The sequence below is a fragment of the Bison bison genome, unplaced genomic scaffold (assembly GCF_000754665.1).
Source record: "Bison bison bison isolate TAMUID 2011002044 unplaced genomic scaffold, Bison_UMD1.0 scf7180017864456, whole genome shotgun sequence".
NCBI lineage: Eukaryota > Metazoa > Chordata > Mammalia > Artiodactyla > Bovidae > Bison > Bison bison.
Window position 1 is genome coordinate 8,548,262 of NW_011495018.1, and position 16,809 is coordinate 8,565,070.

The 16,809-nt window shown below is 46.8% G+C and overlaps 1 protein-coding gene across 1 annotated transcript in view; it reads right to left on the reverse strand.

Moving 5' to 3' along the window:
• The window catches only part of HMX3 (H6 family homeobox 3), a 10,432-nt gene extending 4,681 nt beyond the window's left edge, over positions 1-5,751 (reverse strand). Inside the window, exon 1 of the mRNA XM_010859576.1 lies at positions 5,700-5,751. Within this exon, the coding sequence (XP_010857878.1) occupies positions 5,700-5,751 (52 nt within the window). The remainder of the gene's footprint in view (positions 1-5,699) is intronic.
• Between the last annotated feature and the right edge of the window lie 11,058 nt (positions 5,752-16,809).

The following is a 16,809-nucleotide window of genomic DNA, read 5'->3' on the forward strand; positions in this document are numbered from 1 at the left end:
CCAGACGGGAACAGAGACCTCCACTCGCCCTCTGGCGAGCGGTGTGGAGCCTGTGTTTACTTGCGCCCGCAACTCCATTCAAAGTCAGGCAAACGGCGCCCTCTATGGGACATCCTCTAAACCAAACCTGCTGGCTCCCGGTGAGAAACCACAGTCCGGGCACACAGCGTTTAAAAACACTCGCGGGCTTACTCTTCCCGGTCTTGGCTTGCGAACAAAAAAGCACTTTTGTTTTTCTTCTGAATTCCGAGACAAGCAGAGAGTGAAACACTTGCGGATCTCTGCCGATCTTTACCTGCCAATGCAGGTAAAGAGCATTGCCATGCAAATGCTCTCTCCTGTCTCTCCCCCTGCCTCCCTTCTTTCCTGACCCTGTTTTAGGGCAGATTTCATGTTCCTGCTTTTAACTAACCCCTTAGGTTCCCACGCTGTCTGCAGGCTAGATGTGAACTGCTGGAAGTGTGGAGGGCGGTGGGGCTGTCTCATTCCTCCTCCCAGGACTCAGCACACAGCTGGTCAACCAGTGATGCTCAGTAACCTCTTGTTAATGCCTGAATGATTGAGTGAAAGAACGAATTCAGGTTCCATTGCAGACGATTTGCCTAGCTGATTAGGGTCCTTCAGATAGTCTGTTCGTACCCCAAAGCAGTTTTTTTTTTTTTAAGGGTTTAATGAGAACCTGAAGTCTTTGGATAATGCATCTTACAAAACCTGGGTTTCCCTAGTGGTTCAGATGGTAAAGATAGTAAAGAATCTGCCTGCCATGCAGGAGACCCAGGTTTGATCCCTGGGTCAGGAAGATCCCCTGGAGAAGGGAGTGGCTACCCACTCCAGACAATTCTTGCCAAGACAATTCCAGAGAAAGAAGAGTCTAGCGGGCTACAGTCCATGGGGTCGCAAAGAGTCGGACACGACTTCCTGGGATAGTCCACCTGCTTATCTGTGGAATGGGAAGGACTGTTTAAGGCTTCTAGCCAAGATTTCAGAGCCCCCAGGCACAGGGGCTCCCACTGTTAACATAGCCAGGATTTGCATTGGTCCTGAGGGGGACACTTCAACTCTCCTGACCTACAGTTCCTATAGGCAGAATAGACAAAAGCCCGCAGTTAGCCTGAGGACACTGCCCCAGGCTCCATGTACTCTGGCCTCTTTCCTGGAAAGTTCTTTCCCTTGTGTTCCAGTGCTGCCAGGAATTCAGCCAGAGAAAGGATCAATGACTGTGACTCTGAGAAAATGCCCAGGCCTCAGAGATGGGTCATAGCTATGCTGTGCTTGATTGTATAAAATGATATGCAATGTCCTTGGAGTGGCTAGCCCTTTCCTGAGAAGAAAATCCCATCAGTGTTGGATTCATCAAGTTCCAAAAGGATTCGTATCCTAAAAAATCCACATTCCAGAAACAATTAGAGAAAATGGGATATATGCACACATTGGAATATTATTCATCAATGAAAGGAAATATTGATGTATGCTACAATATGGATGAACCTTTGAAAGCATTGTGCTAAGGGAAAGAAGCCAGACATAAAAAGAACACATATTGTATGGTTACATTTATATGAAATGTTGGCACAGCTGTCAATTTCATAGAGACAATAAGTGAAAAAGTGGTTGCCTAGGGCTGGGGGGTTGAGGGCAAATGGGGAATGACTGCTAATGAGTACAAGGTTTCTGTAGGGCATGATGAAAATGGTCTAAAATTGATGTGACTATGGTTGCCCAATTCTTTGACTATACAAAATCCTCTTGAACTGTATACTTTAGATGAATGGATCATGTGATACATGAATGGTATCCCAATCAAGTTATTGTTTAAAAGTCCACCTCCCAGCCACCAGGCACAGGTACAGACTTTCCAAAACCTCCTGTCTTGTGAGTCCCTTGGAGCTGATCCTGTGACTCACCTGGGGCTCCCTCACTTCTTCCCACTCAATTCCTGTTTCTGCTGGTGGCTGGGCAAGGAGCGAGGGACACAGGGACTTTAGGCTCTGTCTCCTGTGTGTGAGACACTCTCTTCACACACTAAGATGGGGGAGCCTTGCCCTCTCAGCCTTCAGCAGAGTCACCTGAACTGAGCCGGTTCACCATCCCCATGGTCCACGTAGGACTGCTGTCCTGGCTGCCTCCCTTCCAGCCCGGACATCCTTGGAGTCTGTGTTCCTTATTTCTGGGCCTGAGGAATGACCCATTCTCCCGGAACCATCAGTTCTCTTCTGCCCCATGAAGGTGGCACAGAACAATCGGAAATCAGTGGAAGACTCTTCAACAGGAAGCAAGAGGATCTGATCAGGTTTAAGTTCTGGAAAGGTCACTTGAATGAGTTGAAGGATTTGTCAGAGGAGGGAAGGATAGAAAGCTGGGAAGTCCAGTATCAAGGCGCTGGCTGATTTGGTGTCTAATCAGAACAAGCTTCCTGGTTTGCCGACAGCTGCCTCCTTGCCATATATATCCACATGTCATAGAGAGGTCTCATGTCTCATCTTGTTTCATATTTATTTGTTTGTTTATCTATTTGGCTGTGTGGAGTCTTAGTTGCCGCACGTAAGATCTTGCAAACTCCTAGTTCCCTGACCTGGGATGGAACCCAGGCCCCCTGTATTGGGAGCTCGGAGTCTTACCCACTGGACCACCAGGGAAGTCCTTCATGTCTCATCTTCTAAGGGTATTAATCCCTTTTTGAGGGCTCCAGTCTCATGACCTACTCCCCTCCCCATCTCCAAATATGATTGTAATGGGGATTGGGTTTCCACACATGAATTTGCTGGGATCAGGGGGGACACAGTTCAGTCCATAGCAGTAAGAAAGGGAGGGTCTAGGCAGGGTCAGAGCTGAGGGTCCCACAGGAGAACCTGTGAACCGAGAACCACCCACCATCCCAGCCAAGTCTTTTTTTTTTATTGGAGGATAATTGCTTTACAATATTGTGTTGGCCTCTGCCAAACACCGAGATGAATCAGCCACAGGTATACATATGTCCCTTGCTAACCAAATCTTATATATGTGTTGCACTTTGAAAACCCCTTTCCCATCTCACCTCCCACACCTTCCTCATGACTCTATGATCAGACATATTTATTATTCCTTTTCAGAAAATAAAGCCAAAATATTGGTGAAAAAAAAAAAGAGCAACTTGCATTCCTCTTTCTCATCCAATCTGCCCAGCCTTTCCCTTCCCTGAAAACTCAGCTCAGATCCATCTGTTAGAAGTTAGTACAAGGCCCTCAAAGGCAGAGTCAGGCCAGACTGAACCGAGGTCTTCACATGGGGTTCAGAGAACTCCTGAGAGGTCACGAAAGAAAGCTCTCTCCTCTTGTTGTAGGTTATTATGGGCTTGAGTGGGGAATAGGGATTCAGCTGAAGCATAGAATAAGTAGTTTAGAATCGGACAGACTGTGCTTTAGATCCCAAATCGGGGACTCATGGGCCGTGTGCATTTTGGCAAGCTATTTACCCCTGTCTCGGTCTCCTCATCTGAGCTAGAGTGGTGACCCCGCCCACTTCTCAGGGCAGTTGTGAGGCTGAGATGAGGTTCTGAATTTGCAGTGGTCAGCGTGGTCTGTCTGCCTAGTCCATGCTCAGTAAGTGGTAGCTGATTAAAGGTTGTGGGTGGACAGAGGGCAGGAGGGAGGTGACAGAGTGTCTTGATTCAGACTGCCTTGAAAACACTGTTGTCTGCTGCCCTAATAGCTCACACATCTGGAGGCTGGAAGTCTGAGATCAGGGCTCTAGTAAGACCTTTCTCTTGCCTTCTGATGCCCACCTTCTCCCCATATGATCACATGGCATAAGGAGAGACGTTCTCTGCACTGCTTCCATTCAAGAGGGCTCCTTCCTCACGACCTCATCACCTCCCAGAGGCCCCACCCCCCAATCCATCACAGCTGAGGTTAGGGCTTTGACGTATGAGTTCAGGGTGTGGGGGGCCAGGGGCACAAACATTCACTCGACAACTGAGGCGAAGGGCTTGAAGCCCGGCTTTGAGTCAGTCTTGGTTGTCAGTGGCACCTGAGTGGTTTAACTGAGCCGTGTCACCCCTCTAGAACTCGATTGTCTTTGTTTCCTCATCTGTAAAGTGAAGGGTTACACTAGATGGATCCAGCTCAAAAGTGCTGTGATTTTGTCATGTCCTTTTCTTACTTCCCTGAAAAACTCCTGTAGATTAGATAGAATTGAAAGAGGGGCACATTCTCGCACGTGCAGTTCATAATTGACCTTCCATGAGGCTGGTTCTTTCTGGAACGCCAACCTGAAGGAAGTCATCCCAGGACACGAGTTTGCCCCAATTTTCTCCTAAATAGGAGGTCCGAAAGCAACAAAAGCTCTGAAGCTTCCTCTCTGAAAGATGTGAGCATTTTCTAAAGCTCTGAAAGGGCTGTAATGATTGATCAGGTAAACTGGTCATCTGAAGTGTGCAGGCCCCTGTGATCTGTGTGGTCTGCACGCTGACACTACCTGTGTGTGCTTTTTCTGCAACATGGGGGCGACTAGAATGCTGAAAAATGAATTTAGTTTGGCAAACATGTATCAAGCAACTGCTCTATGTCAACACCCGCCCCCCAAAGGGGTGCAGGCTTGACAGATGTGGTCTCTGGCTCGGGGACCTTACCATCTAGGGCAGGAGGCAGACAGGGACCACAAAAAGAGTAAAGTCAAGTTGGAACTGGATCAGTGCTAGCACAGAGATAGAGAGAAAGCACCAGGTGAGATCTGAGCAAGTGGAGGTGAGTTCAGAAGAGAGAGCACAGGGAAGGAGGGGAAGGAACATCTGTCTTGGAAAGTCTCATGGTTATTGGGAGGGGAGGCCGATGGCATTGAATCCAGGTCTTTAAGATGGAGATGGATTTCAACAAGCATGGATGGGAAGGGAGGAGAGGATATTCCAGTTAGAGGGAACAGCTTGTGTGGAGACCCAGAGACTTGCACCTGCAGGGTGGGCTGACCCAGGGCTTTCTGGTGGCTCAGTGGTAAAGGATCTACCTGCTGATGCAGGAGATGCAGGTTTGATCCCTGAGTCAGGAAGATCCCCTAGAGAAGGGAATAGCAACCCACTCCAGTATTCTTGCCTGGGAAATCCCATGGACAGAGGACCCTGGCAAGCTAGAGTCCATGGGATCTCCAAAAGAATCAGACACAACTGAGCGCCTAAACAACTACAACAACTTTTCGATGGAGATGCTTTCGGCAACTGTGGATGGGAGGGGAGGAGAGGGTATTCCTGGTAGAGGGAACAGTTTGTGCAGGACCCAGAGACTTGCACCTGCAGGGTGGGGCTGACCCACCTGCTGTAAGTAGGGCATAGTCTGTGTGAGGCAGGGGGCAGTGGAGTGAGAGTTAGCTATAAAGCCAGGTTGGGTCCAAGTCATGAGACTCTAAATGCCAGGCTAGGGAGTTGGGATATTCTGTGGCAGTCAGGAGCCAGAGAAAGTGCTGGAGCAAAGGCACTGTTGGATCAGAGCTGGAATTCACGGAGATACACCGACCCTCTGAGTGAGGGTGGATGGGAGCAGGGAGAGTCTAGCATCTGGGAGACCAGGCAGAAGGTTATGGCTGTAGTTGAGGGAAGAGGATATTAGGTCCAGGAACATGGCCATGGGGAGGGAAGAGAGGGGCTGGACTTGAGATTCACCGAGGAGCCAGAGCCACAGGACCTGGTAACCAATTCAGCACTGGAGTCAGGGAGAGGGAAGAGCTGAACATACTTGAGATTCCAATATCCAGGAAGTTGATCATAAATTGCTGAATTTCCGCCATTCTAAGACAGTGTCAGTCTTGAAATGCACCATCAATTTAATAACAGCTTTTTGGGCAAAAGAAAAAGCAAGAAATAGCTAACCAAAAAGTACACACACTTCCCTGGTGGTCCAGCAGTTAAGAATCTGCTTTCCAGTGAAGGGGGCATAGGTTTGATCCCTGGTCAGGGAACTAAGATCCCACGTGCTGCAGGGCAACGAAGCCCGAGCTTAGTTGGAACTATGGAAGCTCAAGCACTGCCATGAAGACCCAGCACAGCCGGAAAAAAAGTGTACATGCTAAATGTCCTTCATATCCTGATTTCAGAAATCTTAAATACAAAAGCATATATACCTTAGATAGGGGAAATACACCACTTGAGAGAACATAAGAGGAAAGCCTGATTTGAGGATGCGACAGACTGAATTGTTATTGAAAATAAGTCAGCCATCCTTGGGAATATTTCCCTTCCCACCCTACTGATGTCAAGCTTGGCCTTGGACTTGCTGTGGTTGATGAGTGTCTGTGGCTGTCCCTGGACTTCAGGCTTGGCTAATCTGCTTTGCTTAGACCAGTGAGATGGTAGCAGGCATGTTGCCAGCAGAGGCTTGAAATGAGCTCAGACAGCGGACCTAGATGTTTTATACCACAGAGATGGAGAGAAGTCCCCTGGGGTAGCTACTGCCCTTTTGTCTTGGGACTCAGACCTGGGCCCAACCCCTGGTGAGGAGCTAAGTCCTGTTGAACACTCAGGTTGAAGCAGAGTCACTCAGCCCAGCTGAATCTGGATCAGCCAACTCCCATAGTAATACCTGGTGATAATAAACGGTTGTTATTTTAAGTCACTGGGTTTGGGGTGGTTTGTTATGCAGCAAGAGCTGATGGATACAGATGATTCATTGATATCAATGGGTTTATATATCTTGAGTAGGAAAAAACCAATCAGGATAAGAGAAAGCAATAAGATAGAGTCAACAGTGGTTTAGCCACAATATTCCGAGCCTGATCTATTCCAGATTAACAATAGTTCTGGGGTTTCAAACACAACACTGATCAAATGACCCAATAGTATGTTTCCCTATGTGCTGTGCTGTCCTTAGTCACTCAGTCGTGTCTGACTCTTTGCAACCTCATGGACTGTAGCCCACCAGGCTCCTCTGTCCATGGAGATTGTCCAGGCAAGAATACTGGAGTGGGTTGCCATGCCCTCCTCCAGGGGATCTTCCCAACCCAAGCATTGAACCCAGGTCTCCTGCATTGCAGGTGGATTCTTTTCCAGCTGAGCTACTAGAGAAGCCCACGTTTCCACATATGTGCATATAAACTGTAATTTCAAAGTTTTGATGCAGATGTGTTCTGTCCCAACTTACAAATGTCCCGAAACTGCCCTGATTTTTAATGTTCCCGTGTCCAATTCCATCTGGGCCCTATTTTGTCAACCAGATCACTATGGCATCACAGCCACGATGAACCACACACTCCAATAAGATTAACATTTCTCCAGCACTTTCTAAGTGTCGGGTTCCAGCCTGTGCCCTGGGGAGACAGATGTGAATAAGACATAAGAGGACACTGATCTCCTGGGTTCACATTCTGGTGGAGAAGACAAACTAGGACATGAGATAAATAAGATTTCAGACTTTGAAACAAATAAACCAGGATAATGGTATTTTTTTTTTAAGGTTGAACATAAGAAATATTAATTCTTATAGAATTAGATTAATTCTCTTATTTGGTAATTCTAGTGTTTAGCCTCCCACAGAATTTAATTTCAACTGTATGTTTAATTTCCAGATTGCCAAACCTAGAGATTAGCCTAGTGGTAAGGGCAAGCCTTTAGTGAAAGACTGACCTTTTTCTCCATCATTCTTTCATTAAAATGTCCTGGGTGCCTACTCTAGGGCACCTGCTGTGCTAGGCATGTGTTGAATGAATTCTTGTTTCTGCAAGATCACACTTGGAAGCAGAGATTGACAAACCTGCCCCAGGACCCAAAGCCATAATGGGTGGAACTGAGATATGACTTCTGAGTAGAGTCAGCCCTCTCTATATGTGGATTTCTGCAGCTCAACCAATCTTGGATAGAAAAATTCAGGGGAAAAAAAAAAACTCCCAGAAAGTTCCAAAAAGCAAAATTTACTAAATTTACTAAATTTTGCCACGCTTCTGTAACTATTTATAGAACAGTCCCATTGTGTTTACAGCTATTTCCCTAGTATTTACATTGTATTATGTGGTATAAGGAATCTAGAGATGTTTTAAAGCATTCAAAGAATATGCATACGCTATATGGAAGTTGTATATAAAGGACTTGAGCATCCTTGAATTTTGGTATCTGGGGAAGGTCCTGAAACTCCCCTGGTTACTGAGGGAAGACTGTACGGCAATCTTTTTGCAAATCACAGCTACCTTCCCTTGTGCTCACAGCTTCGTGCTTTCACTCCCAGCAGGAAGTGGACCTGAATTTATTGAGGTACCTCCTTGCCTGGGAATTGTCCTTCCTTCTCCCTCCCCATTCTCTCCCCTGGTGGTTCAGACAATAAAGAATCTGCCTGCAATGCAGGAGGCCTGGGTTCAATCCCTGGGTCAGAAAGCGCCCTGGAGAAGGGAATGGCACCCCACTCCAGTATTTCTGCCTGGAGGATTCTACGGAGAGAGGAGCCTGGCAGACTACAGTCCACGGGGTTGCAGAGAGTCGGACAGACTGAGCGACTAACATTTTCACTTTCACTTGCCTTGGAATTGTCCTCCTCCCTCCCCATCCTCCACTCCCAGAGCCATGACAGTGCCCACCGATTGGAAGTGTTTGGATGTGTTTTACTAACCACTTGAATGATGAAGTGAAGGAAGTAGTTCTGGAGAGAGAAGCCCAGTAGAGAAGAGATGGCCTGATCCTGGTGACTTTCTTATCCCTCAAGAGGTCACACACACCTCTTGAGGCCTGGCTGTATTTCTGTCTTTGAGCTCTGTGTATCCTTATGCTAAATTTCCCTTTTCTGCTTAGGCTAGCTTGAGAACTTATTCTCATTTATCTGTCGATTTGGGAAGAGCTTGACTGATTCTTTCTGAAGTGTATATGACTAAAAGAACTCCCTAAAATATTTGTAGCATGGAGCCAGGAGCCAGTCCTGAGGCTAAATATTTTGTGTGTGTTATCTGACTTTCCCCCCAGGCCCTGATAGAGCATACCCATAAGTATGAAGCTATCAGCTCGGGATGTCAGACCTTGCAGGTTGCCTGGGTTTGGAGGGTCACGGAGAATCTGGGCAGATGGAACCAGCAAAGGGCTCCCTGGAGCATCAAATCTCCACCAGCACCTTCCCTGTCAATCCAGCTGAGAGGCCTGAGATGATGCAGATACCCCCTGGCTGTTTTCTCTCTTAGCAAATCTCGGTCGTGACATTAGAACATCACCACTACTCCCTCATTGCACAGGGGTTTTTTTTTTGTTTTTTTTGTCTTGCTTTTTGTTTTGTTTTTTTGGTCTGTTTCTTTGGCCATGCCTTGTGGCATTCAGGATCTTATTTCCTTGACCAGGGATCGAACCCATACCCCCTCCAGGGGAAGGGTGGAGTCAACCACTGGATGGCCAGGGAATTCCCACTGCATAGGTGTTTTTTATCCACTAAGGGAGAAAGCCAAAATAACTGCTCCAGGAAGCTGTGCGTGTGTCTTGGGAGGGGAGTTCCCCCGCCAAGCATGAGCCTCTTGAGACAGGAGAAGATGCAGGATTTGGCTAGGGCAGGTGTCCTGCAGTACAAGACCATGAGGTCTGCACAGAGGCGATGGCAGTGTGGCAGTGCCCAGGACCTGGACAATCTCCCCTCTCTCCCGTGGGGACTAAGGTAAGACAGAATGCTAGAGCAAACGTCCCTTGTCTAGGGATGATCCCAGGCCCTCTGCACTTTATCCGTTGCTTCGTAACTTTCTCCTTCGTCTGCCTCATAGCTCCGCTGGGTGGGCTGCATCCACCCAGCATGAGAGAAGGGTAGAAACGGCATGTCCAGGCTGAATCCTGTCCCTTCCACTTACCAGCTGGAACAAAGTGCTTGGCTGCTCTGTGCCTCCGTACCCTCATCTGTAAAATGGGGATACTATGCGTATCTTCCTCCTGGAATTGCTGAGAGGACTGAATGAGACAATGGATGGGAAGTGTCTGCACAGACACACCCTCCTTAAATGCCAGGGATCAGTGACAATGGAGATGGGTGTTACTGTTTTGTCTGTTTTGTAGGTGATGGCTTTGAGGCCAGAGAAGCCTCGAGGCTTGCCAAACTGACTCAGCTAGACAGCAGTTATCCTTGGACAGGTTCCCCCAGAGCAGACCCTCAGGCGAGGATTTCTTGAGTACGAAGGTGCTCCCAAGGGGCCTGGGAAGAGAACGCACAGGGAGAAGGGAAGGAAACCTAACCAGGTGCAATGTCAGGCCAAGTTTCAAACCATGGGTGCAGAGGGGTGCTCCCCAGTGACAATTACTCCTCAGTGTCCTCGTCGGAAGCAAGGATGCCAAGCCTGTCCTGTTCCTGCTCCTCCAGGCAGTCTGGTCAAGGCCGCTCTGCGAGGGGCACAAAATTAGGCTTTTCCAGAAATCTGGCCATTTGGGTAAAACAGCTCCAGTAGCCCCAAGGCAGTCCTGCAAAAGAGTCAGGTGCTTGCTCAGATGGTAAAGAATCTGCCTGCAATGCAGGAGACCCGAGTTCAATGTCTGGGTTGGGAAGATGCCCTGGAGGAGGAAATGGCAACCTACTCCACTATTCTTGCCTGGAGGACTCCATGGACAGAGGAGCCTGGTGGCTCCTGGGGTGGCACAGAGTCGGACACGACTGAGCTAACACACACACACACACACACACACACAGGCTTGCAGCTGGAAGTGGAAGGGGTGTGGGGGTGGGGTGACACAGACTGTGTGCTCACCGGGTCTGGGCGTTTGTCTGGCGCACCAGCATCATCCTATTCAATGGTGAGAGCAGGACCCCAGCCTGTAGCTTCTGGATTTAAGTTCCCTCTGCACCAGCTCCCCCTCCTCTCTGGAAGGACCTAATGCAGCTAGATAGGGTCTTTGCTGGGTGCCCCTCAGGGGCTATCAGCCGCTGCCCTGCTTTGGTGGCCACTTTGAAACAAGGGAGGCTGTCCCCACTCTGAGGACAAAGGAAGGCCCTCTCCTCAGTCTGCTTTTTGTCTTTGGAAATTTGTGGCAACCGTTTCAGTTTAAACATATGACAATTAAATCGTTAAGAGTTCCGATGCCGAATTAATTACCCAGTGGGAAAAAGGATCAATTGTGTAAATATATCATTTATGTAATGAGTCTTGGCTGTGATTTAGATGTCCAGATTGGTTTTCTTCCCGCTTCTGTCCTGAAAACAAGTCTAGCCTCTGGGCCAGGGCCAAACAAACAGCCTCTATTAGGTCCGAACACGGAGCATTAAGTGGTCCAAATAGACAGGTGGGGGGCAGGTGATACGGGGGCTGGGGGGTGGAGTGGGGGAGGGCGAGATTGTGGGAAAATTGGAGCAATTTGCCGAAATGAGCCAAGTTTGTCCTATTAGTCTTCATGTCTCTGCAGAAAATTACTCTTCAGAAACAGGGAGTGGAACTTAAACATCCCCTTAAATGACCCTTCAGGCCCACTCACTCCCCACCCCCACCCCCAACACCAGACCCAATGGTCCAGCTGTGACGGCCTCTCCTGGAAAAGGAGCTGCCGTCGGGTTCCGAGGCATGGCAGACACCTCCAAACGGTTCACATTCTGGGGCTTGTCAACAGTGGCCACCCAGCGTGTGGCCTGTCTGCCCAGCCAAAGATTCCAGCCAAGGCGGCAGGCAAGCTCCTCTGGGGGTGAAGCGATCACCGCTTCGGATTCTAAAACACCACGTAACTAACTCTTTGTTGAGTGCCCACTCTGTGTTCTGTCCCTCCCGACTCCCCCAGGCTCTCACCATGCTGCGTTTATTCATCTTTTTTTTTGGCACTGCCCACGGCCCCACAGCTGACCCCAGTGTGTCTGAGAGCAACTGCCCTGGGTCATCCAGGTTCCCAGGGCCTGCATGGAGCACAGCACCTAGGCGACCCTCGAACTTGTCTACAGAATGTCGTCCACTCTCAGGGGGCTTGGAGTAGAGAGGGCAGTCTTCTCAGCCAGGTGCCTACCACCCCTGATCTCCCAAGGACCACCCTCCCCTTCTCTGAGATACAATCCCAGGCACATGGGCCTTTCTCTAATCCCTCCTTCCTTCCCTCTTTCTTTCCCTCCCTTCCTCCCTCCTTTCCTCTCTCCCTTTCTTCCCTTCCTTCCTCCCTTTCCTTTGCATAGGGAATTACTCTGCTGCTGCAGTAAAGAATTACATACTCAGTTGTGCCTGACTCTTTACGGACCCTATGGACTGTAGCCCACCAGGCTCCTCTGTCCATGGGATTCTCCAGGCAAGAATACTGGAGTGGGTGGCCATTTCCTCCTCCAGGTGAATCTTCCCCACCTAAGGACAAGTCTCCTGCATCTTCCGCATTGGCAGGTGGATTCTTTACCACTGAGCCACCTGCGGAGCCCGTTTCCAGTAAAGAGTTAGTATGGTGAAAAGCAAGCTGACTTGAGTTTCAAGCCCAGTTCTGATTCCCAGAGATAAGAGGGGGAGACCCTGGAGGGGTTGTGCAAGGCTTTTGCCTCCCTGAAACTTAGTTTCCTGATTTGAATAACAAGGCCACTAGTTTGGGATTACAGGAGCCCCAGGAGCCCTGCTCCCTGGGGGTGGAATGTATCTGAGATGCCTATTCTGCCAAGAAAGGGACAGGAAGCTCCTTCAGGATTTCGATGGAATTCTGGAAAGGGTGAAACTTGGACAGTAAATGGTCCAGGAAGCCTTGGCCTTGGGGAAAATAAGATTGAAGGGGGGCAATTATGCATCAAATGCCATGTATTTGTCAGGAATTCATTGCTTAATTGATGCTTTATTGCTCCCGCTGACACATGTGTTCGAAATGAAATTGCATCTACAGGGGAGGAAGTGAAATTTATTTCTGCTTGTATCTTAATAGGGGGAATAAAGTGTCAATTAAACAATGAAGATGATATATATTTCACGGATGATCTGAAGAAGAAATATCACTCCCTAAAATGTTATTTTACAATTTATAATTATGAAGAGCCACAGTTCACACACTTTCCACTATTTAAAAATAGCAAAAAAGGTATCACTATTAAATAATACAAGAAAACTTCACTTTTAATAGAATAGGATAAAAATCCTACCAGTAACTGTTCTGCTGAGTTACCCACTAATTAATAATAGGTACAGGGCGGGGAACCAGGGAAGTAGAACGAAAAAAGATACCTCTTTTCCTCGATTTTGAAAATGAGATGGACATGTGACTCAGGAAGCCAGAATCATTGTAGGAGCTGCTTTCTAGGCTCCTGGGTGCCAGGTTGAACTTGAGCTTGATCCTAACTCTCAAAGTAACCCTGTTTGACAGGCAAGGAAACTGAGGCTCAGAGACCTGGCCAAAGGTCACACAGCAAATATGTAGCAAATCTAGGTCCTGAACTCAGGTCAACGTGACTCCAAGGACCCTCTCTTTCCTTTCTGTCGGAATGTATTTAACAGTTGAGAAGGAGAAAGTGTTCCTGAATGCAGGGATAAAGGTGAGGGAGGAAGGAGCTTATGGAGCTCGAAGGCCATCGGAAGAAAGTGGCGAGGAAGGAAATGGGACCCACAGGAAGTACAGGGAAAGAAAAGGCCACTGTGGACAGATAGCAGAGTTACATGCCTCTCATAAAGACTGCCTTTAGTTCAGAAATTAGTTCGGTACCCCTACAGTTAAACCTCTACCTGCGTGATGAGATTCTGTCACTGGGGCGTCTGTATATCAAGTCATGTATCTTTTGTTTACTTTGCATTTATTTTTATTATCACATGGGAAGTTTAGGACTTTTCAAAATGTATATGGCCTCATTATGCAATCAAAAGATGCCTATGACTAAAAAACACAATCAGGAACATATCTTGCTGTAAATATGATAAAGAGTTACGTTCTTAATATGTAAAGTATGCATCATTGCAGAAATATTTAGCCAGTACAGATATCTAGGCAAAGAATGTAATCAGCAAATCTCAGACATAATGAACTGATTAGAGGTTATACTCTCTATCAAACAAATAAAATTAAAACAGCAATGAAATATTTTATTATTATTAAATTAACAAAACTAAGAGGAAGAGAATACTCAATGCTGCTGAGGATGAAGAGAAATATTCTTACATTACAGTTGGGGACATAAATCATTGTAAGTTTTCCAGAAAATAATTTGTCAGTATGATTAAGAACTTTTTAAAAGTTTGAACATTTTGCAGTTTCCCTTTAGAATATATCCTAAAGAAATCATTATAAGCTTAAACTCAGATATATACACATAGATATATATTCTGCTGTTTTTGTAATATGATCTATACATGCAAAAGCTTAAAAAAACAAAACTGAGTATAGGCAGACATACCTAAGGGCTTCCCTATAACTCAGATGGCAAAGAATCCGCATGCCATGCAGGAGACCTGGCTTCCATCTTCAGGTTGGGAAGATCCCCTGGAGAAGGGAATGGCAACCCACTCCAGTATTCTTGCCTGGGAAAGCCCGTGGACAGAGGAGCCTGGCGGGCTACAGTCCACGGGGTCATGACAAGTTGGACATGACTGAGCAACGAAACACCACTACTAAACATGCCTACATGTGATGAAATGTCACACAAACCATCAAAAATGGTGTTTTTGAAGTTGAATTAATGACAAGGAAAAGTTCTCATGATACAAACTTAGTTAAAACTATTGTTCCAGGGACTTCTCTGGTGGTTCAGTGGTTAAGACACAGCACTTCCAATGCAGGGGTGCAGGTTTAATAATCCCTGGTAGGGAACCAAGATCTCACATGCCTTACAGCATGGCCAAAAACAAAGTAATATTATAAAAATATTGTTACAAAGCACAATATGAACATTTTAAAAAGCACTGTGTGTTTCTGTGTGTATAGGAAAAGAAACTTAAAAGTTTCCCAGTATTTTTTTTAATGATGAGATGAGTCTTCGTTACTGTTGCATAATTTTCATATTCTCTACATTACAAATATAATTTTGAAATCAGAAAAAATGTTTTTAAAAACAGTGAAGTATGTTTGAAATGGAACATTTAAAGGAAAGTATTTGGAGCGTATTTATGCTATTTGTGCCAAATTGCAAAATGAACTTAGGCAAGTAAGTGTGGGTTTCTGTTTAACATCCATTTGGGGTGAAACCTAAGGACAAAAAGACTGTCACATAAATTCAGGTAAGTTTATTTGAACAAATAATAGCAGATCAGAAATTCACTTAATGGTGAAGCTGATGGTTAAGAAGAAATTAAATGGGGTGCGCCCTGACAAGATCTGCCAGGTCGGTTAAACGGTGAATGAGTCTACGCCTGCAGATTCTGTCTAGGATCAGACTAATCAGAGTGGGTTTATATGTCTGTAGAGTATTTATTTTAGTAGACTTGTAGTTCCTAGATAAATGGACAATGGGATTTAGGATTTAGCTCATTTTAAAACTGGTGACCCTCGGTGGTCTCTCTTTTACTAAGTTAATGAAGACGGAGTTGGAACTGGTTTGGTTTGGTTTGGTTTTTTGGCAGAAGGAAGAGCAAGACTTTTGTTTTACTTGTCTTGAAAGAATGATGAGAGAAGAGACAAAGAATAGCATGGTGTCCGTCCCCTTCTTCCCAACCAATGACTGGTTTGGAGCCCTGGTAAGGAGAGAAAACTGGGAACAGAAAGTGAAGGAGGTGTTTGCATAGGGAATTTGAGAGACTTTGAGCTCAGGCACAGGGAGGAGGCCAGTCAAGCCTCAGCACAGAGGGGACCTCCAGTGCCCCCAGGCGTGGGCTTCTGGTAGGCCCCAATGGAAGTGGGGGTGGCATCTGGCAGGAAGAGATTCTTTGCAAGGATATGGGGCTATTCAAGAAGAGCTGGGGACAGACTTGTACACACGACTATATTTAACATGGATGACCAACAAGGACCTACTGTACAGCACAGGGAACCCTGCTCAACATTGTTTGGCAGCCTGGACGGGAAGGGAGGCTAAGGGAGAATGGATACATGTATATGTATGTCTGAGTCCCTTTGCTGTCCACCTGAAATTATCACAACATCGTTCACTGGCTATATTTCAATCTAAAATAAAAAGTTGTTTTGTTTTTTTAAAAAGAAGAGTTGGGTGGGCTGGAGACCTGACTCAGAAAAATGCAGCAGCCAAAGGAGTCTAGACAGTTGTTGGTCAGTCGCTCAGTTGCGTCCGACTCTTTGCAACTCCATGGACTGTAGCACGCCAGGCTTCCCTGTCCTTCACCATCTCTTGGAATTGGTTCAGACTTATGTCCATTGAGTCAGTGATGCCATCAAACTATCTCATCCTCTGTCATGCCCTTCTCCTCCTGCACTCAATCTTTCCCAGCATCAGGGTCTTTTCCAATCAGCTGGCTCTTCACATCAGATGGCCAAAGTATTGGAGCTTCAGCTTCAGCATCAGTCCTTCCAATGAATATTCAGGGTTGATTGCCTTTAGGATTGACTGGTTTGATTCCTTGCAGTCCAAGGGACTCTCAAGAGCCTTCTCCAGCACCATAGTTCAAAAGCATCAGTTCTTTGGTGCTCAGCCTTCTTCATGGTCCAGCTCTCAAAACTGTACGTGGCTACTGGAAAAACCATAGCTTTGACTATACAGACCTTTGTTGGCAAAGTGATGTCTCTGCTCCTTAATATGCTGTCTAGGTTTGTCATAGCTTTTATTCCAAGGAGCAAACTTCTTTTAATTTCGTGGCTGCAGTCACCCTCCGAGAGCACAAAGTACTAACAGAACTTTCTAGCTGGAGCTGGCTGCTGCTGAAGCTGCCATCATAGGACCTCACCGGCAGGGCCACCAGCCTGTTCTGGGAATAACCAGTAACTGCCCTGCTTCCTCCCAAGACGCACAATCCTGGCAGGAAATTGGATTGGTCAAGTCCGAGTCACATGCCGTGTTCTTGCTGCCTGGGGAGGGAAGACAGGTTTGCTGCACC